Consider the following 23,143-nt stretch of genomic DNA (forward strand, 5'->3'; position numbering starts at 1 on the left):
TTGAATGTGATAAGAAGTTCGTTGAATAACTCTTTTAAATATTTAATATTTTCCGCATTTGCTTGAAAATCTAGAATATCTCTTATCTCAAATATTTTCGTTTTTAATAATTTTTCATTATACTGAATGTCCTGAATTGTCTTATTAAAATTATCTTTAAGTGAGAGTAACCACTGGAGTGGTTTATGATTGGTAACTATTGTAAATTTTCTGCCAAAAAGATAGGGGCGGAAGTATTTGGTTGCCCAAACTATGGCAAGAAGTTCTTTCTCGATTACAGAATAGTTGCATTCTGAATCATTTAGGGTTCTGCTGGCGTAAGCCACAGGTAAATCAGAGCCTATTTTGCCTTGACTTAGAACAGCACCTAAAGCATAATTGCTGGCATCTGTGGTAAGGTTAAAGGGTTTTGTAAAATCTGGATATTGAAGTATTGGTTCATTCATCAACAGATTTTTACACATTTCAAAGCATTCGACGTAATCTGAATCGTTTACATTAATAATTGCATCTTTTTTCAGTCTAATAGTTAATGGTTTAGTTAATTTTGAAAAATCTTTTATATATTTTCGGTAATATCCTAGGAGTCCAAGGAAACCTTTTAATTGTTTTGAATTTTTTGGTATTGGAAATTTTTGAATTGCTAAAATTTTATCTGGATTCGGTTTTACACCTTCTGGCGTGACAATATGTCCCAGATATGCTACTTCTTTTCGCAAGAATTCGCATTTATCAATTTGTAATTTAAAATTAGATTCTCTTAATCTATTGAATACTTCTTTTAAATTTGTGATGTGTTCTTGTAAACTGGTACTGAACACAATTATATCATCAAGGTACACCAAACATTTTTCGTTCTGTATACCCATTAGGATATTGTCCATGACCCTTTGAAAGGTTGCAGGCGCTCCTTTCAGACCCATAGGCATGCGCACATATTCATAGTGCCCGTTTTCTACATTAAAGGCTGTTTTCGGAATATCCTCCTCAGCCATTTCGATCTGATGGAAACCAGAAGCGAGATCTAATGTTGTAAAATATTGACAACGTCCAAGCTTATCTAGTAACGTTGTAATATCTGGCAATGGATATCGATCTCCAATTGTGATCTCATTCAGTTTTCGACAGTCAACAACGAGTCGAAACTTCGGCTTTTGAGAAGCATCTAGCTTCTTTGGGACTATCCAAATGTTGCTAGACCATGGAGAATTGGATGGTCTAATAATATTATTACTTAACATTTTTCGTATTTGATTTTGAATTTCCGTTCGGTGAATCTCAGGATACCTGTATGATTTTGAATAAATAGGTATTTCATTAGAAGTTTTAATGTGATGTTTTATTTTACTTGTGAAGGTGAGCTGATTTCCTTCAACATGAAAAATATCACTATACTCTTGAATTAATTTTAATACAGATTGTTTCTCTTCGGAATTCATGTGTTCAGTTCTAACTTTCGAAACATCAAATTTAACATTTTCACAATAAATTTCATTAAAATTTGGGTTGAGGGTTTGTTCGTATTCATCGAATGTCTCAACACTAATAGAAGGGTTTAAATCTACTCGAAAGTTGGATTCTGAAGGATTTAAAATTGTACATAAAGCTATATTATTTTCAACTTTTGTTAAACATTCAGGGATTTCTAATTTCTCAATTCGTGTATATGGTATAATTACATTACCATTTTTTACATTTTCAATATTTAATTTAATTACTTGTTCACAACGTGGAGGCACTACTATACAATTCGTGGATCCAGTTTTAATGTCAAAGTAATTCAATTTAATTTGACTATAAGGAGTCATAAGCAAATTATTATTTAAATCGATAATTGCATTAAGTATTTTTAAATTATCCAATCCTAACAAACAATCAAAATGATCGTGAAATTTGAAAACGCAATATTCTAAATTGAGCGGTTTCCTATAATTAAACATTTTAGGGATTGGAATGAGTGTGCAGAAATTTTGTTGACTGCTACCAAAGGCAGATTTTACATGGAAGGGTTTTTTGACATAAGATTTTTTGAAATATTTCTCAGCAACTGCTGGTGTCACAAAGGATCTTGTGCTACCAGTATCAATTAAAACCTTAAGATTTTGTTCTGGAAAAATTATATAGGGTAACACGCTTTCTGAATTATTTAAGTTTAACAATTCGATAATGTTTGGTTTGGTTCCGAGGCTGGTATCTCTAAAAAATTATCGGATTCATCATTAGTGCAATCAGAATCGTCTATATTATGGAGTTCTTCCGAGATAAAATTTCTAGGTTGATTCGGATTGTGTTGGAACCTATTTTGATAATTTTGAGGGGGTCTAGATGTATTTCTTGTAGACATACTCATTGGAGTTGGATTTGGAAATTTTTGGTTCTGATTGGGTTTAAAGACGTTTTGACCATTATTAGAAAAGTTTGAATTATTCCTATTAGAAGGAGTGTAAGAAGTTGAAGGACGATTTTGCGGGTTTGATGCGGAATTTCAATTAGTATATTGATAATTCGGAATAGAATTTTGCCTAGGAGGTGGCTGCCTATATGCCACATTATTTTGGAAATCGGTTTTATTTTTATGTGAATTATTTTGCGTATTCAAGGGTGAAAAAATATTTTTCGGATGATTATTCTGGGTCATATAAACTTGAAAATCATTTGTAAGAACATTTAAAGCAATATTCAAATTTTCTGGATTTTTCGTACGCATTAATGTGCCTAAAGGTTCTTTTAAACCGCGTAGCAATACTCTGAGAGCCAAATTTTTAAAGTAATTACCCAAAATTAAATGTTCACTAACATTAGAATGTGTCGTGAGATGAGAAATTTGAAGATTTAATAAATGTTGAATTCTATTATAAAATTCGAAAGGCGTTTCATTACCTTGTTTCATTTCTGAAAGTTCTATACTTAAAGTGTAAATATCTCTTTTGTCAGCATAAGTATTAAGAAGTGCATCTTTTAGATTTTCCCAAGTTCTTATCGTACAAGAAGAAATGTTTATGGCTGCTTCACCTTTTATTTTTGCTAAAATGCTGGACATCAAATATTCATTTTGAAAATCCCCTACATCCACAGTATTATAAAACTTACTCACTAATTTCTCTGAAATTTCTATAAACCTAGGAAGTAATGCATTGTTTCCATCAAATTCGGGTATCATATCAAGATACTCCTTTTTTAAAATAGGTAATTGTGGAGTAGCCATTTTATTAAAATTGTTCGTAGAAAAAAGTTTTGGTGATGCTAAGTTAAATTTTATTTTAGTATTAACAGAGTTTGAGCCTGAATTTGAGTTATTTGAATCAGAATTTGAGTCAGAATCGTCAGATGTGTCAAGTAAATAATTAATATTTCCTCTATATGACATTAAAAACACTTACAGCAATAGAATGAAGATCCTTTCCATTGGCTCGGACTGCACAGGAACAACCAATATCCTCTTGATTCTTCCGGTTTCTAGCACAACACAGATCTTCTAGTTGAGTTACTCAGTTCGCCCAACTAAGAGTTCCAATAATTTAACTTTACTTGTTCGAATAGTCAACAAATCGTAGAAACGAACCGAATGTTATATGCTTTAACTTCCGATTGACTATCCTACTGACTGCGCCACTTAACTTTTAATTTACTGGAACCGTGTTTTTAAAAACTAACTTTATTTCTAACATAAATTCTACCAACAACTTCAATTACAAGACTGATATTTTTTATTACAAACGTGAATTAAATAATCTTTTGGTAAACACAAGCTAGGCAATTCTACAATAAAATAAGTTCTTAATCAGCACAATATACTGTCCACCTAAGGGCAATGGCGTAGGTGACATATATTCATATATATATATATATATATATATATATATATATATATATATATATATATATATATATATATATATATATATATTCCTTTAATTTATTATTTCTTATACTTTTCGATAATATGTTTATGTTCCTGAAAGTTCTTGAATTTAGGTCTTTTCTGTTTCAAAATTAGTCTTTTTAATAATTTTTAAATTTTAATAATTTTGATAAAGACTAGTCGAAACGTCAATTTTGATCTATCTTTTAAAAATTATTAAAAAAAAAATAATTTTGAAACAGAAGTGACCTAAAATCAAGAACATTTACATGTATATATTGAGAGAGCAATAATTATCTGGAATTAAATATACAAAAAAAGGTCAAAAAAATCACAATCAATCACCAATACTCCAATACACCAATCCTCAACATCAAAACATGAAAGACCAATATCGTTTACAGAGAGACTATTCCACCAATCATCAAATTAGTTTAATAAACGTAATAATTGTGATGCTACAATCCCATAATCACAATATGAGCTGAATAGCCATATGATAAAAAATCGGAAAAGTAGTTGACACCGTATCAAATGGGGATGATGAAAATTTGTATTATCCGAGGAGAAATTATGATCATTTGGAACACATCAGATACGAACTTCTTTAGACATAGGGTGGTCCAACTCAATATATATTTTAGTTGTTCTGTTTATGTATAAGAACAGTTCCCAAGTTCAAGGTTACTTTGCCGACTTCGCGGGCTCAAAATTCATTAGTATTAAATATTTGGAGAAATTATAGAGGAACTTATTACAACAAAACACCTTGTGTGATTAACATTTGGTAAGTTACGTTTCATAATTTACTTTAACTGATTTATATGAAAAAGCAAAACAGCTGATATAGATTTGTTTGAAATCCACACTGGATACAGGAAAACCACACCTAATAACAAAAAAGTAATTTTTCAGACGCTGGCTGAGCGGAGATTTTCATCAATAAAACTGAAGAAAGCCATTCAAATATTTTTTCGGCATTGATTCAATAAATTCCCAGATTTCACCTAATATATTTTTAACAGTAATATATAAATTGGAATACTTAAGTCGTATTTAATAAGTATCGAAATATCAACTTGCTTAAATAAATGCAAACTAGAAAAGTAATGAAAACTTTTTGTTTGTTTTTTGTGTTCTGTTTTTAGCATGGATATCAAATTTGAGAATTTCAAATATTTTATGGGCAAGTTGTAAGTCAAAACCGGTAGAAAATGTCTATACTAGTAGAAGACAATATATATATATATATATATATATATATATATATATATATATATATATATATTTAATAATCAATCTATCATAAATTACATTTTAAAATATCATGTATTTTTAATTTATATTGTTGGTTAATTTATTTTCAAATTACTGTATGATATATTCACATTCACTTTAATTGTATCAAATAGTAAGTTATTTTTTGCCAAACAAAATGAAACAATAGTTTTGATAGTGAAGCCGGTAACTATTAATGTTGTGTGACTAAAGAATGGACATGAAAAGAAACATAAAAAACTCACCAATATTGACAATTCTAATTCCTTCATCATCTTGCAAAAACTTAAGAGCCACTGACACATTTTCGAGTTTTTGAGACCGAAACGAGGGTTTTTTATTATGTTTCGGCAACCTTTTTCCAGATAGCACTTCAATCAAAGTTATTAACCTCAAACCGTCACTAAGGTCTGTTTCTAAATTTCCAATGTGTTTCGATACGGTCTTCAGATGTTCGTTTGCCCACCTTGTAAAAGTATTTTGCTGTATTTTTTTCCATTGTGCGTCCTCGGCTAACTCACGCTCCGTCGTCACCATCTCGTCCTCGTCATCTACTGACTGATCGCGGTCGCAGTACTCGCTGATGTTCGAATTCTGTGTCTGCACGCCGGGCTCAACCGGTCTGAAACCGGTGACCGAATCGTGGTAGGGAAACTGGCTCATCTTCAGTTACTTTACCTCTTATCGTTCTTGAATATACTTAGTGCTTCGATCTAATCAACTATGACCTCTGCAACAAAACACAGAGGTTAACATGGTTGTTGGACAAAAAAATGTAATAAATTTATTTTCGTTAGAGCCAATACACTGAGCATACCTAACAATTCTAAACCTTTTTTTACTTATTAATGAGTTCTTCATTAACAAAAGTTTGGTTTTCTCCATAAACCTATTTCATATTTTTTTTCCAAAACAATTTAGTATCAATAATAAGACAACAATTACAGATTATATAAAATGCAATTCGTGCTTATGAAAAATTTCAATTTTGTAGTAATAGTTAAATTTTAAGTAAGGCTTCAAGAGCTTACACACTATTGCTATTCATTTTTAGTTTTTAGAGCAGACATGCAATGAGTGTACATTTATAACAAGAATATGTTTGGAGAATACAAACAAATAAAAAAATGAATAATCTTAGATATCAGCTGGACACACTTTTCAAATAATGTTAAAAAACTTGTAAAATAATTTCATTATTTAAAATCAATGAATGGTTTCGTTATAAATATGAGTATTACCATTACCGAGGTAATTGATTCGTGAAATATTTTCTTTCTTCCAATTTTTTTTTACAATTTTAATAATAGAATATCATTTACATTGTTTTTTCTATTACAATCATGCTTGATAAAGTGAATGTTGCACTTGTGCAAAATATAATAATAAGTTATAGAATATAATTATATTTTCGAAAAGTACTCTCTCTCTAATTTCTACTGCAAATCGACATTTTTACTTAAATTATGCCTAAATGGAGAAAATGCTCTCTCGACTATGTTGAACACATACTCGTCTATGTAAACATGTGTGTTTGACCTACTGATTTCCTTATATTCTGAGTCTTACTACACAATAAGCACAGTACTTTGCGTTCAACCACTATACTAGCTCAAACATTTAATAGTTTTGAGTCTTCACTATTTCTCTTTGGTCCAGCAGTTAAATTGTCGAATGTCTTGCCTCGTGTGCTATCATTTTAACTTTCAAATATCTGTTTTGATATCTTCGTATGATTCCAATTTTTTTTAAGCAGCCACAGACTCAAAGTTGTAACTCCTTAATACGAGTATACTAGAAACTGTTGGTATGAATTGAGAGTTCTGAGTCTCTACCTAATAACCAGTAATTTTTTTTATATTTCAGACTGAGCTTTTCTCTTCTCTTCTTAATGTGCTTTTTCTATCATAGCTTTGTAGGTATGTTCATGCCCAGATACTTAACTACTTAAAAAGCATTTTGAAAAAATATTCACAGGCAACAAAGTTTAAATGACTACGAATAGTCCTGAACAATTCTCCAATAGAAAGTTAGACATAAAAAGTGAGTGGCTCGCAAGGTGACAAATTACGAATAAGACAAATTTCATTATTTCTCCGTAGATGCCTTGACCATGAAAGCAGCCTGTTCATTTCTATTAGATATACCATAGTATAGTAGTAATACAGTTCATTAGATATTAGAGTTTATCATTTCCTTAGTTCAAAGAGGTTCAAACTAAAGGAGTATGAGATCAAAACACCATGATTAAACAGAAATGCCATTAAATGGTATACGGATGGCTTCAAAACGGCAGATAAAACTGGAATAAGAGAGTGGTGAACCAGAGCTAAGAACTCTAAAAGTTTGACTAATACACCAAGTATTATTTAAGCAGTAATACTTGCAATCGAAAAATATGTTCAGTTAATTCTGAACATGACTTATCGCAGATAAAATTATCATCTTATTACCCTCCAATGGCTTCCGGGACACACTGAAATGGAGGGAATGAAAAAGTAAACATACTTGCTAAAGTAGGGGCTAATAAAGCTTTTATAGGCTCTGAGCCGTTTTGTGAAATCGGATACAGGACAATTGAGAAAATACTACAAAATAGGGTAGAAAGGAATAATCAGTTATTGAGAACATCTACAGTGATTGATGTAGACATAGATACTCTTGGGATCTATAACCAAAGAAGATCTATTAAATGATCGGTGAAAGTAGAAATAATCTACGAATATCAACAGGAGTGTTGTCGGGTCATTGCCACCGAGGTGGACACCAGAAAAACACCAGTCTTAGTAAAAAAAATAACGGTCGAAAGTTATGTTCACAGTCTCTTAAAATTCAAGATACTACGCAACTCCAGAGCACTACACCTTGGACGTATAAAATAGAAAATGAAAACCTTTGGTAGCCAGAAAACGCACATCTTGAAACTTCTGAAAGGAGTGGGATTAACAATCAGTACTGGGCGTCCACAATATCAACGCAAACAAAAGGGACGCAACTAGGCTTTTGAGTCGCAGTGTATCTGATATCCTAAACAATATATACAATATACAGGGTGAGTTTTTAGTTCAACCGTGGTCGTGCGCAACAAGGGAGACATCAGTTTTTTGAACTCACCTATAATCTTGGTTCTTACATCTTACATCAATCTTATAACTTTCATTGAGTTATATTATATTATATATAAAACTATATAAAAAAGATATACTCATTTTAATATAGCCTATTTTTTATATTGATTCAAAATTACATTCGATATGTCCTCTCATTTCTAAGAAAAATTTTTCCATTTTCTCTAAATTTTAGAAACAATTTTAATTTGTGAAACTAAAAATAATTTGATATTAGCTAGAAAATAAAAAAATTATTTTTGTGCAGTTAATAGATGAGAACATCCCATCCCATTGAAACTGTCTATAATAATTTGATATCGATATTTCCATCACATTATTGTACAGAGAACATTTATCAAGCATGAATAAATAATAGTTTTCATATAAATTGATTTTTGTGTTGGAAAACGGTAGTTTCAAACATGAATTTTCTACTCCGAAATTTATTAGTTGTTTCATCATCCAGAATAGCATTTGAATAAGTAATAGATCGCTTTGATCAATAGTTTTATGCCATCACCGTGCAGACAATATTTTTTATTTTGTTTTCCACAAATGGAACGGTGAACTACCATATTTTTCTCTATTATTCCTCAATCCGTACATTCTGAAAACTGATAGGTGATCTATAAATGTTTGGGCCGGTATCCTTGAAGACCACGTAGTTCAGCCACATTTTTTGAAGGGCACAAGAATTGATTTCTTGATTCTTTTTTATCTTCTCGATATTTGGCAAAAAAGTGGTTTTCACTCGATCAACAGTGAAAAATTCTAGTTTTCCATCACTTTGTTCAGCTGTCTCTTTATTTGTTCTTTTTAAGGCATATCTTTTACTAGCTTCATCAAAGTATTGATAATTTCTGCCAAACTCTCCTTTCCCGATTTTCTGTAGATTGAGTTTTGGCTAGAAAAAATCATCACATTCATAGCAGGTATTATTTTATAGCAATATAAACGAGTAGTTAATTAAATTCTGTATAAAAAATTATTGAGTATAGCCCCCCTACTTTTGGCAGTATTTTCTTTGCAGTATGTCCTATATAGTTCATACATTCTATTTATATTATCTACAATTCCTTCATCCTATTTTCTTTTAATACCCGTTGAGAAAAATATTTGAATGTTTGAAGCTGAAAGATAAAACATTTGGCGAAAATTTACTCTAATATTGATGGTATCAAAAAGGAGTGTCTGTTGAGAGGTCTTTTATCAATTCACTTCCGGTTACTAGGCGTTTACGCTTTATTGGCACACATTGTATAACTGTTATTTTAACTCCATACTTTCATCAGGATTCCAAAACATTGGATGAATTACCTGCCTAGGCTTTTCAGGAACTTTTGTTGAACATTGTAAATGACAGGTATCTATATAGGGCAGATCGACTTGTTTTGCATACTCATTACCGCATTTAGTTTTTTACTCCAGATCTCATCTAATCTTTCTTTTGTGGACATTTTCTTGTTATATTTTATTATTTGACTTTCTGTTTTTTCCCTCTGATTTTGAAACTTCAGTTGGTTTCATCTGCTTCGTTCTTGGAACGGAATTTTTTCGAGTTCTTCTGATTCAAGTGGCTGATACGTTTCACAAATGCACTGAAAATTGTATTATGTCTATACATGGAAAGTATCTTTAACGATATTAACTCCATAATCTTTGGCTAACTTTAAAAGTATATTATATAGGACTTATTTCTATATTCCATACGAGAAATCAAGTGACGTGGAGTAAGAAGGAAACATAATATCGATTTGAAAAAAATGGTGTTAGTACAGTTTGGCTCTCATTTATGAATCGACGCAAAAAATCCCACTCATTTTGCTTAAACCCCGTCAATAAGGCTTGGGAAATGGACATTCAAATACGTTTCACTCCAAAGTGAGAAAACGTGCGGATAGCTTACGCAAACATAATCCTTCAGTCAGTATATGCGTTCTTTTGATATGTCGATAGCGTCTTCTACCTCTTTAAACTTAATCCGAAGGTCGTCCAGTACCATTTGGTGAATTTTTTCGTTGATATCGATAGGTGTCGTAGTTTTTGGTCATCCCGAACGCTCATCAGTCAAGCTGATACGGCCATGTGCTAATTCAGCTGCCCAAAATTTTACGGTCATAGTGCTGACATCTTCAGGCTGAGATCGGAATCTTCTCAGAGAACCTTCATATTCTGACTAAATTGTGATAGAAATCTTTTTGTAAAGTATCATTTGATAGCTGTGTAAATATCTTGTATATCAAATACGAAGTATTCTCTTCATCCATTTCCAATGAACTTTGAGAAAATTGGTTCTGAAACACATTCATCAGCCACATGGAAATACAAATTATTTATTGTTTTTATATGTCAAAAATATATACACTGTTCCAGTAACATTTAGGGGAATACAATTATTACATTTATAATAGAGTTGTTGATCTACTTTCCATGATAATTTGAAAGAATATTTTACTAAGTTATCTATGATGAAAGCCCTGTGCAAATATTTATTGAGTCATAATTTATATTTAACTTTATAATAGTTAATGAACAGGAACTCCTACGAGAGTTGCTACTTAAGTTTCTAAATAGAAAAAAACAAATATTTATAATTGAATATGGATAGTATTCTGTATTAAGATCAATACACTTATGTAAGCGTTTTAACGAATAGTCGAAGCATTTTTTCCATTTCGTTTTCGATTGAAAACATGTGATTTGAACGCATCAACCGCTTCTTCGGGTCTAGAAAAACGTTGACCTCGCAAATTATTTTTCATCTGCGGGAATACGGAAGCGTTGGGGACAAACAAGGAATATACGGCGAAAGATCCATCAATTCGATGTTGTGACTGTTTTTGTTTGATTTGTGAAAGCTCGCATTGTGATGGTGGAGAATGATTCGTCTTCTGCGATTGGTTCTCTTGATTTCTGGCAAACAAATGCTGGTGTATTAATCAGAATTGACCGATCTACGTTGGTCTAATGGAACGGTGGCGACATGTTCAGTTATTCCAAAAAAAAACAGGCGATCATTTACTATGAATTGCTTCGTGTTTGGATTTGGCTCGTCTCGAAAGACGCATACTATCGGTTGTTGTTTAGTTTCGGGTTCATATGCATAGGTCTATGGTTGGTCGCCTGTCACGATCTTATAGACGTCTTTTGAAGCACTGCGATTGAATTTATCTTATCCAACGCAATCAAACCTGTTTGACAGCCAAAGGTTCATGAAATATTGCTTATGCGAGTGGAACTAATGCCCAAGTATGTTTCAATCTCACGGTATGTCACATGACGATCTTGCAATATAAATTTACACACAGCATCGATGTTTTCTAGCACAACAGCCGATTTTGAACGACCTTAATGTGAAACGCTAGAGGAATCTAGGGTCCCTTAGTCACTTTAAGAGAAAATATATAAAACTAACTTTATCCCTATGATTAATATAAGTACACGTAGATAAAGAAAAACGGAACGGTCTATTTACTTTTGAAATATATTCAAATCAATTCGCCTGAACAAAAATGAAATTAACAGAAATTTTAGCCCTTCAATACGATTTGATTAGTTAATTTCGAGAGAGAGGAAGGTATGAGTTTTTGGAAAAATAACTCATGGTTTTTACGAGAAGTATTACATTACAATGAATTTTGTTATCTATATCGCGGAGCTCACTTTCTGATTATAAACAGTAGATTACTAATTGAATATCGTATCATGCGTCAATAATAACGATCTTGAACCAAACTTATTCAAGAGGATATGTTTGTACAAAAAAGTTATTTTGATATTTTCTAAAATATCTCTTGAATTGTATAAAAGAGGATACGGTGCTATGGTTACATCACTTTTTTGCTTATAGATCTAAATTATTCCGAGTTTATCCTATCACTCTGGATTATTAGTAAACTAGGAAGTAAAGGCTGCTAAATGTTCCGGTTCCTTTATTACTTTAGGAATAGAAGCTGTTACTTTTTCTAAAATAATAAATAGTGCACTTTCTTGTTTATAAGCTCCTTTTATAATTACATTTTTAATTCGATTTTAAAACTGTTTGGTGTGATATACAATAACTAATTTCATAAACTTATTTCTATTACTATTATTTTTCCTAAAACCCAAATTATGAAGTCTAAAAAATAGTATAAATTTTGTTCATTTATTTATTTATATATTTACTGGTTTGTTTCATTATTCATTCACCGTCTAAATGTATATAATGCGAATACAGCATACACAAAAAAATACATATCAACCATATAGGAATTAGAAAATTATTTTTACTGCACACTTTCCATGGTCTCACAAATGATAGTTCAATTAAAATAGAAGCACCCATATCCATAATATTGTGAAAACTTCAATACAATGTTTACGTAAATATTATTTGGTGCAGTAATATATTTTATGAGTAAATATTATTATAAAACAGCCAATGAAACTTGAAATACTCATAAATTTTTTCTTACGTGATATATGACATAATTATCAAGCCACATGGTATAATAAAACTATGCATAGGTCCTTGATACTTCAATTCATCTTTCACATGGTATATATTTCATGTTAGTCTCGCAACGAAAGAAGTATTAGCGTTCCGTTCAATAAAAATAATTTGATTGCCAAGTATAGAAAAAAAATGAGGATTGCCTTTACATGGAAAGGAGTACATCGCCTTACATGGCAATGCTCACCTTACCAGTTTACAAATAACTTGAATGATCGAGAAATTCAACCCAAATAAGAGGTAACAGCCAATAATGAAACGGATAGTCACCTGATGACCTATTCTGCGTTTTGGTTCCAAATAGTTTAATTACCACAAAAATTTCAATCCAATATTTTCGTTATGTACTACGAAAATTAATTGATCAATAAATAAGCAATACAAAGAAATGAATAAATTATTTGTATAATACTACTAATGAAATTTAATTGGAATATTTTTATAAGTATGCATCATATAAAAGTAAAATAATATGTATAAGGTGTTGGTTACCGTGTAAATGCAGCGCATTAATTACCAACATAAGAGCTTAAGACGATTTTTGATAATTTATTTTTACCCTTGAACCAAATGTGTTTATTTTTTTATGTCATATTTTCTTATTCTATAATGTTAGTTTCAGACTAATTTAATCTTATTCTGTGTAACTATCGCATTATGTGGTTTAGCCTGGTCTTATTGAAAGAAAACCTGCTAAGCATAGATATTTCTCGGCATTGATAGCTCGACCATCCGAATTGTATCAATATAAGACACCTTCATAATTTCACTCGACACACAACAAGACTTTTCGCTCGAATCGACCTCTCTTCGGGATGGTTTGTGTTAATTATCCCTTGTTGTATCACTGATTGTGCATGTGTTATGTATAAAATAGAGAAAATTCCATTGGAAGTAACAATGCATCTAATAAAACAATTAAAGCGATGTATGGTATCTTTAGATAGTTCAAGGGAGTCCGATAATCGGTGACTGCTGCAACTAAATTGGTTTTCTACTGCTTTCCTTTTAACCTCAATATCTCAAGCAGGTAGATGACTTGAGCCAGATCGATCTTAATGCTGGGCCATTTGCTCATTTGGGTGATCCCCTTTAATATTACATATTTTCCTTGCTGCCACAGTTGCTCTAAACTTCTCTTACCAATAAGGTCTTAACAATACAGGAATTTCATCTTTATAGCACTCTATACTATTTATCATAAAAACTTACTGCATCATTAATCAACAAAGAGAATATGATCAAATGAAAGTAAAGCAATTCCACACTTCATAGAATTAGAGACTACTCTCAACAAGTTATAATTGGGACGCAGGAATTTTCACATGAAAAGCGACATTACTTATGAGGCACCCACATGCAAAAAGTGGTAAATCTTTTAATTCAATTAGAAGGACTATTCGAGAGGGTAATGAAGAAGTTAAATTCTCGTACGAGTGCATATAAATAATTTTAACAGAAATACTAATGAACGAAAAGAAAATCGTGTTTCAATTGACATGAAATTTAAAGGTTGTCTTCATGCAGATCCAGATTTGATTGCCAAAAAGTTCTGCCAATCAAAATCGAACATCGATATAATGGCTTCATTTTCTTTAATTGTATAGGGGGATATAGTGTTATCAGAGTTCGTTCCAACGGGAGTAACAGAACGTTTGTAAAACGATATTCTGAGGAAGGTGTTGTACTTTCTATTCATGTTGAATACTGTCACAATTACAAGAAATAATATGAAATCTGACAGAACGATTTCTAAAATCAACTTCTACATAACAAAACTATTTCATAAGTTTTATCTTTCTGTAGTTTTGTTGAATATCAATACAATACAACTGAAATTATATTTTTTCTATATTTAATATTTATCAGAAAAAGTATGTACCTGATATTTTTATTATCATACTATTTTAGATGAATTGGTGGTTTTGGCCCCTACCCAATAAATTTTCAATAAACTTTAGTAGCCTCTTAATTTTGTTTTATTATAAAAAGGGTTCGTATAAACGTTATTCTTTTCGTCCATAACAAAATTAGAGCGTTCAATCGAACTTTGGTAAATAATACTTCAATATGGAAATATCCTAAGAATCAAGCACTGAACAGTGCAGAAATTATCTACCTAAACAAGCTTAATAAACCCAATTTCAATGATAACTAGCTTTTTACATGAAAACAAATCTGAATGGATCTACTTCTGTTAGGTTTTGGTGGTATATCTATACTGATAAGGGGTTTAGTATTTGGATATCAAAAACTTGAAATTGAGTAATACTATTTCTTAACTGCAATATCAATGTTTATATTAAAAAACTAAAATTACAATTAAGATCCCAATTAGTCGGGAAATCAACCGGAAAGCTGCGGTTAGTATGATGTCACATCTTTCAATGTTAAACCTTCGTTTCCGATTTTCATAAACCGATTATATCTAGCATGTCCGGTGTAAATCTTTATCAGTACATAAATAACAACTATATTTCGAGATTAATTTTACGGCCACAAAAACAACTCAATATGAAAATGTGGCGAAAGAATGTAATTATAAACGCGCTTTTCTTTAACATTAAACGACCTAAAGTATAATTAGGACTATGAGTTATTGTGTTACAAAATATAAAACATATATTGCTTAGTTTTCAAATAGTAACATGTTTATTTTCAAAACAACTACATAAGTTGGTTGTAATATAATTATTGAAAATAAAATAATGAATTCAAATAATTTAATTCTTTAAGTTGAAATTTGCTTTATTTATTCTTATCATTGATCAAAATTTCGATGAAGATGAAATAAAAAGAGTGATTCAGATACAATGAATATGTAATTCATAGAAATATGGTTCTAAAAATAAAAATTAGGATTATCATAATTAACTCATTGTCTGGAAAAAGATGCGAGTTAAAAAATAACCAACAAATATAAAAAGAAACACTAGTGAAAAGAATATGCATATAAATATCATGGAAAGAACATACACGATACTAAAAACAGCACAGCAAGAAATGGACATTAATATAGAAGACAAAAATAATGTGCAACTAAATATCTGTACATATATAGAAAAAGCAGTTTCGTCCTACTGTGAATAAAAAAAAAGAAATCGTGTATTCGAAGATTGGAGATAAAAAATAATTTAATAATATAGGATTAAAGCAAAAACCAAATATGGCAAAGCAATTAGAGATAAGGAATACCTACATATTAAGTTAGCATAAAATAGCAAACACGTTTCGAATCAAATTCACCTATATTTGGCAACATACCAAATTTCCCTTAATTTTGATTAAACCTTTTCATCTTCATATCTAATTAATATTCTTTTTTCCCCAAAACTATTTTAAAACTGATAGCCATAAGCGTGTGATTAAAAACAATAGAATATTAATACATAAGAATATGGCATACCTACTATTTAATATTTGAAGTACTCCCTATTGTTTGTTATAGATTTCCCTTATCTGTAAAGACAATTTGTTTAATAACTGTAATATAAATTGATAATTTAAGTCATTCCATATCCTGAGAAAAATAATTTCTCTATTCTCTATTTTATACCAAAAACATAACATATTTTATTTAACCTAATTACAAAATCAAAATATCAATATGACCAAACATTTCACTGAACTTATCAAATACTCCAATGACTTACTGTTCTAAATAGAAAAAACTTTAGCATATATTTTCCTCTCCTATATATTCGTTTAATATAGCAAAAATATTTGATGGTCGATATATATATATATATATATATATATATATATATATATATATATATATATATATATATATATATATATATATAAAGACGCACACAGAAATAACTTCAAATGTCAAGATTCCAGTAGCTTGTATTGTCTAATTACAAAAAAAATTCTGGAAAAAAATACCTCGAAAATTGTATCACAATTTTTAAAAATACAAAAAATGTGTAGGTATGTGAACGAAAAAAGAATTTAATGACTTACCTGGAAAATCTTTAATGTGAATCACGTTTAAAATTATCACTATTTGACACTGAACAATATTTTCTTATTATTATGAAATTTAAGTCACGTATGAATAAATTAAATTAGAATATAAAAAACAACGGTTAAATCACAAAATCATCGCACTTTTTGTACCAGGTTTAGTTTGTGGTTATAATCAGACTGAGCAGGCTCGCTTAGTAAAGATGTTTAAAACTAAGAATAGAACACTGTCCATGAGTGTAGATGTTTATAGATTGTCTCTTCAAAGTTAACCCCACTTTATTTCTTTCTTATTTTTTGTTACACATGTTTGTTTTTTGTAATATTTTTGGTAACTTGATTTTAGTTTCTCATTTGTTTCTCGATTAAGCATTAGAGTAATTTATAATTTTTGTGGAGTAAACTCATTCACGTAATTTTCAGTTATTTTTTTGAACATCTGGCATGATAACTGATAAAACTAGTTTAATTTCGCACATACATGGAGTAGAGTGAGTAATTCCTTTAGTGATTATACTGAAATCTGAAGATGATGAATAGATAGCAAGCAAAAGTTTTGCGCTTAATGTCGCATCTGTTAAGTTAAAAATATATGCCTAATTAATAACAGTCATATATCTTTTTCAATTTAATGCCAGTCAAATCTACTGATCTTTAAATTATTTATTTGATTTTTCAACTAATTACAATTTTTAGAAAATACAAGCACACAAAAATTATTCATTTGAAACAAATATCTTGGATAAAATGGAATTTTTAATTCAGATATTGAGCAATTAACAAAAGTTTACTGCACTTACTATGAAAAATAACAAAATAATTAAAGATGAAATATTTTGTCTTTATTTTTATAGTTTTGAGGTCCGATTCTCTCATTATATACATATATATATATATATATATATATATATATATATATATATATATATATATATATATATATATATATATATATATATACAGTTATTCCTTAACATATTTTCATCTCAAAATTTCTGATAATGTTCTTCAAAAATCTTTAAATCTTGATTAGAACGCCCATCTATTCATCACACAGACCAAGTTGTCAGGGAAAAAAATTCAAATATCTGTGCAGGAAACGAATCCTCCTACTCCTACTCCTATCTGACAATATTTTAATAACATGAAAACTGCTTTTGATTAAGTCCAGTAGTAAATAATTTCATTTTAATTTGTACCATTTAAGTATATCAAATTTTTATTTGAACACCTCGAAAAATCGAGATATTTTTTTTTCTGTAGGGATTATAATTTTTTACGCATGTTACTTTTATGTTTGTCCCACTTTACCTGATGGTGCAAATTATTAATGATAATTTATAGGTAGTACAAATGGAACTAAAGCGAATAATGTATGATTTTTTTAATTGAATTAGTTTTCTGCTAGTATAAGGATTTTCTACTAAACATGCGCAGGAGTTACGACCACTGGAGAAACTGATCCCCCCTTAAAAAAATTGATATACTTAAATGATACAAATTAAAATGAAATTATTCCATTCTTCATACGTTTCCCGAAAGCACGGTATTTTCTTATTTTATTTGCTTTTTTGGGGGTGTAAATTATTTAATAGTATTTTACTGGCAGTATGAATACGAAAACGAAACTAACCATGTGCGATTTCGATACAAAATTAATCATTCTGCCAGGGTCTTTCGGCTTGATAACTGCTCAATAACAGTTATTAAACGTATAGGATTTATTATATAAATAAATAAATATTATGGTGGAATTAAGGCACAAATAAGTTATAAAAATAAAAATTCTTGTAGATCATGTTTTAAATTTGAATTTTCCAACAAAATTTCAAAGCAACGTTCGGAAAATGTGATTTAAAACAGGTTCTGGGCTCCACAGTCAGCTGATGTATCTAAACAATATCATAGTTTTCCTATATGTCTATTTGTTTATGGTAAATCTAAACTTTTTGATGTTTTGGAAAATAAGTGACAGAAAAGAACAAGTTTTAATTAGTGGCGAACTTGATACAATCAGGGCTTGCTGTTTACAATGGATTATTATTACACCTTCCTTCTTTGATGAAAAGTTAACGGAAGAAAGGTGGTAAGTAAGATTGGTACATCCATCGAATGGTTAAAGAATTTTCCCATCAGATGAGAAAGATATTACGTACTATTTAGAAGTAGTAGATTAAAGCTTGTTCGTACGAATAGTTATCAAAATTTAAGAATAAATGGGAATATCCTTGTAACGTCAAGACTTTTTGCAGTTTGACAGTTAAAGTGGATGCATCCGAAAATTATTGAAACTTAGAATATTTGTCACATTAGAAAAACCTTCTTTAAACATATTTGGCACAAGAGAACGCGTATTTTCTTAGAAATTAAAAGTACAGATCACACGTTTAACAATATTCTAGGATTGTAAGAAATAAATACAAATCAATCAAATTTTGGAGAATATATATTCCTATAATGGTACTTTTTTTCTCCATGACCATAAATTGATGTAGGGGTAGGGTTATGTGGAATTTCGGTTACTTAATTTTATTAGCCAATGGTAACCAAGTCGACAATTGACGCCACACTATTAAGCAATGGTTAATATACGGACAACTACGAATAAATCAACGATCTAGATATGTTACATTTCTATTAATTGTAACATTATGATTATTCAAAAGTCTACCCTTTATACGAATATATATTGAAGACATTTAAACCAGTAGGACAAAAAACGAATTTATTACAACCTGTTGTTTTTTGTACATTCTATAATTTACAGTAAACCGGATATATACATGTTAAAAATTAAAAATAAATAATTAAAGAAATTAAGGAAAATATACTAAATAGACTTAACATCACGGAATTAGAATATAAAATAACAATTTGGGTTGATAATAGTAATTATAATACATAGAATATCTTACACTAAATTGGATTATGCCAGTCTTTTAAGTATATGGTAAATTGTAGAGTTATGCAACAAAATGGTGTTTCAAGCAGAAATGCCTTTGTCACTCTTCGGAACTTACTAAACGTTTCGACACAATTAACATCGAAAAGGCCGCAACAGAACAGATGAAAGCCATATCGAAACAAGCCTTGCAGAAATGCTTCCAGTCATACATAAATTGGGATAAACGCAATGCTAGCGGAAGGCAGAGCTTTGAAGGAGATCAATTCAAATTTTATTACCTTTCTTCATTCTTCGTATATTTTAATCACACCACGTATAGAAATGTATACATAATATGTGGTATAGCATTAAGTGTAATCTAATCAAATCCAAGTAAAATGGATGTGGTACTCTGGAAATAAAGGTTTTAAGTCGATTTTAGCAGATGAAGACTAATATGTTGAAAGAAGATTCTTAAAAGAAATTTGCTTTTGCATAGCTGATAAAAAATCATTTTTTGTGGGGTACATAGTTATAAAAATTTAAATAACAATAAAATAGTAATTTTTTGTTGGTTAAGCCATGTTATCGATTTATTATAATGATCAATTAATTTTTTATGTAAATATATTTGCATGTTTACTTCTTAAATTATTAGTTTTTAATTTTGTTGTGAAATATTTATTGCCTTATCATATCTTTCTTCAAATTCTGAATCAAAAGTACCAAAAGCTATTTATCTATTTTTCCTACAGCGTTTATCAATCCTCTTTTTGACCTAATATAAGGGTTAATATTTTCTGATTTTTCATCTAAAGTATTATTTAAAATTGTATATCTTCTGTCTTGCTTTTGGTAAAGTGTCCGAAGAATTATTAACGTTGTCAATTTCATTTTTCTGTAACAATTGGATTAATTCCATTTTCATTTCTTCAATTATTCTTTCTTTAATTTCAGAAATTTTATCTCTAAGTTTATCATATAATAATTTTGAGGTTTCTTTGCGGTTCTGAATATAATGGGATAGTATCAAATAACCAAATGATCATCTAAATCAAAAGCGTGTGGAATATTTATGTGTCCTTTAATTATTTCAAACGGTGTAAATTCTGTAACAGAATGAATTGAGTTGATATGTGGAAGAATTGATTATTTTATAAGTTCAGGGCCGGATTAAGATTTATAAAGCCGAGGGCTAAAATAATGACGGGGCCCCCTTAAGGAATTCGAAAACCCGGAAAAATTCACAAAATAATATCAATACGTTAGATTTGTGGTATCAACACATCAAAAAATATAGAATGATTTCCAAATGATGGGGCCCTCTTGGATCTGGGGCCCGGGGCTATAGCCCCCCCAAGCCCCTAGCTTAATCCGGCCCTGCATAAGTTGATCGGGTGTCAAATCTTTGTTGGTTTCTCTTAGACATCGAAAATGTTTAATTGGACTAGAATTGAATCTTTCGAGAGGTGAATTAGAATTACTTTTTTTGTCATGATACGGTGCAATTCAATTTTATCTAGTTTACAAAAAGTCTTTTTTATAAATCTGAACTACAATCAACTGTTTGTTTGTACGGTATAAACCATGATGAGTAATGTAATTTTAGAAGTTATCAACATCAGAAACACCACTTATACTTGAAATAGGATAAGCTTGGCCGTAACGTGAGAATGCATCTATAATTATTTAGTATGAATGATTTGCTATCTTAAAAGCATCGATATGTGTATGATCAAATGGTTTATTGGCTGTCGGGGTTAGAATAAATTCAATTGCTGGAGGATTTTAATCATAGTTGTTCTTCTGACAAACTTCACAATTATTCACGTAATTTTCTATGTCTTGTGAAATGTTTCGCCAATAATATTTTGCACTAATTGAATTTTTAATTCCTCTCTGTCCTTTTTTATATACATGACAAACCTCAATTTTTTCATTGTTCTTCAATAGTCATTATATCTTCAACAACATTTATACAATGAACAAATTCAAATACAGCGTTTTTCAAATATTTTTGTACAATAGCAACAGATTGTTCAAGTTTTTAAAAGTTTCTAAAATACAACACGTATAATTGGTTAGGATCAATAAATTTCTTATAAATTGAATTGTTTTGTTCTAAATCTCTTATAGATAATATACATAATATAATGACCGTATATTATCGAAATATTTTTCTTTTTATTCGTATACTGATTACTTTTTAACATAACAAATTCTAATAATCTTATTTGAGACAATACTGCACCAATTCCATATTTTGAACCATCAGTGGTTAATTCAAATTGTTTATTAAAATATGTATGTTGTGTTCGGACATTAATAGTTTTTTACATGTATTATATAGAAATTGATGAACTCTTCAGTTTGTTTTATTTTTCATCTTTTTGTAACCTTAGCGAAATTTTTGATACATTTTCGATAATATCCCAACAGTGCTAAAAATGATTTAATTTGTTTTGAGTGTACAGAATAGGAAATTTTTTTATTGCTTCTATCAATTATATGATTTCCTTATTCTATTTCTTATGTATTTTAATTAATCATTTTTTTAATTGTTCTACTTTCTTTATGAATATTAACTGTTCTATGTATTTTACTTATTTTAATTCCTATTGATCATAAATCTTATCTTTTCATATAACATAATAAAAAAAGATAGGTCTTACTATAAAAATCCATTTCATAATTTCTTGAATTGCGTTGCACTCCAAAATATTTTTTCTATTATCTTTTCATTAACTCTCGTATTTAATTTCCTATATTTTAGACTTATCTTATTATTATTCCTCTCAAATACTTAGTTAATTGTTTCGTAACTTATTTCAATTTTCTCATTTTTATGGTTCTCTTTTATCCATTTTATTATTTTAATTCTGTATATTCAATATATTTGTATTTAATTTAGGATCAATGATACATTCGTTCTTTAATATTTCATTATGCTTTTTTATCACATTATTCATTTTCCTTTCTTCCATTGTTATATCTGTATTTCAATTATTTTTCTATCTAATTCAATTGAATTTAATTCACTCCAATTTCAGTATCATTTTCCTTTCTTTTTAATTCATCTAATTCTGTATACTGTAATTCTACGTCTCACATCCCTTTATCAAATAATTCTATTTCTAATTTACTTTTTGTATCACTATCCAATTTTTTTTCCGTTAAAATCTTTTCTTCGAGTTCTTTTTTGGTAACATTCAATTTATCTTCTTTTTCTTCCAAAAATCTACCGAGATCTTGTCCTGATTTTTTTGTTTTTCTCTTTATAATGATTCAATTCCGATTCGTTCGTTTCTATGAATTTTTCAATGTATGGTAATCGATTATCACAAGCAAAATTTATTTCGAATATTTTTTTTCTTCTTTATCTGACTGACTGAAATTTACGGATTGTTCACCATTATTTTCTTACTATTCAACAAAATTATCTACAATTTCTTCCATTTCTTCATTTTTATCATCATAATTTGTTATATAATTCTTCTGATGTGAAATTTGGTTGTTGGGTTTGTCTTTAAAAAAAATCTATC

General features: G+C 29.6%; 1 protein-coding gene across 3 annotated transcripts in view; it reads right to left on the bottom strand.

Moving 5' to 3' along the window:
* LOC130451585 (filamin-A) overlaps positions 1–16,933 on the bottom strand; it is a 125,724-nt gene extending 108,791 nt beyond the window's left edge. For 2 of the 3 annotated variants that reach the window (XM_056790690.1, XM_056790694.1), the window contains exons 1-2: positions 16,715–16,933; positions 5,386–5,870 (exon numbers count right to left, since the gene is read on the bottom strand). In XM_056790690.1, the coding sequence (XP_056646668.1) occupies positions 5,386–5,803 (418 nt within the window). In that variant the 5' untranslated portion in view covers positions 5,804–5,870; positions 16,715–16,933. Of the gene's footprint in view, positions 1–5,385; positions 5,871–16,151; positions 16,205–16,714 lie in introns of all 3 variants that reach the window. The other variant, XM_056790691.1, reaches the window with a different exon arrangement.
* Positions 16,934–23,143: the final 6,210 nt, after the last annotated feature.

The sequence above is a fragment of the Diorhabda sublineata genome, chromosome X, assembly GCF_026230105.1.
Source record: "Diorhabda sublineata isolate icDioSubl1.1 chromosome X, icDioSubl1.1, whole genome shotgun sequence".
NCBI classification, from domain to species: Eukaryota; Metazoa; Arthropoda; class Insecta; order Coleoptera; family Chrysomelidae; genus Diorhabda; species Diorhabda sublineata.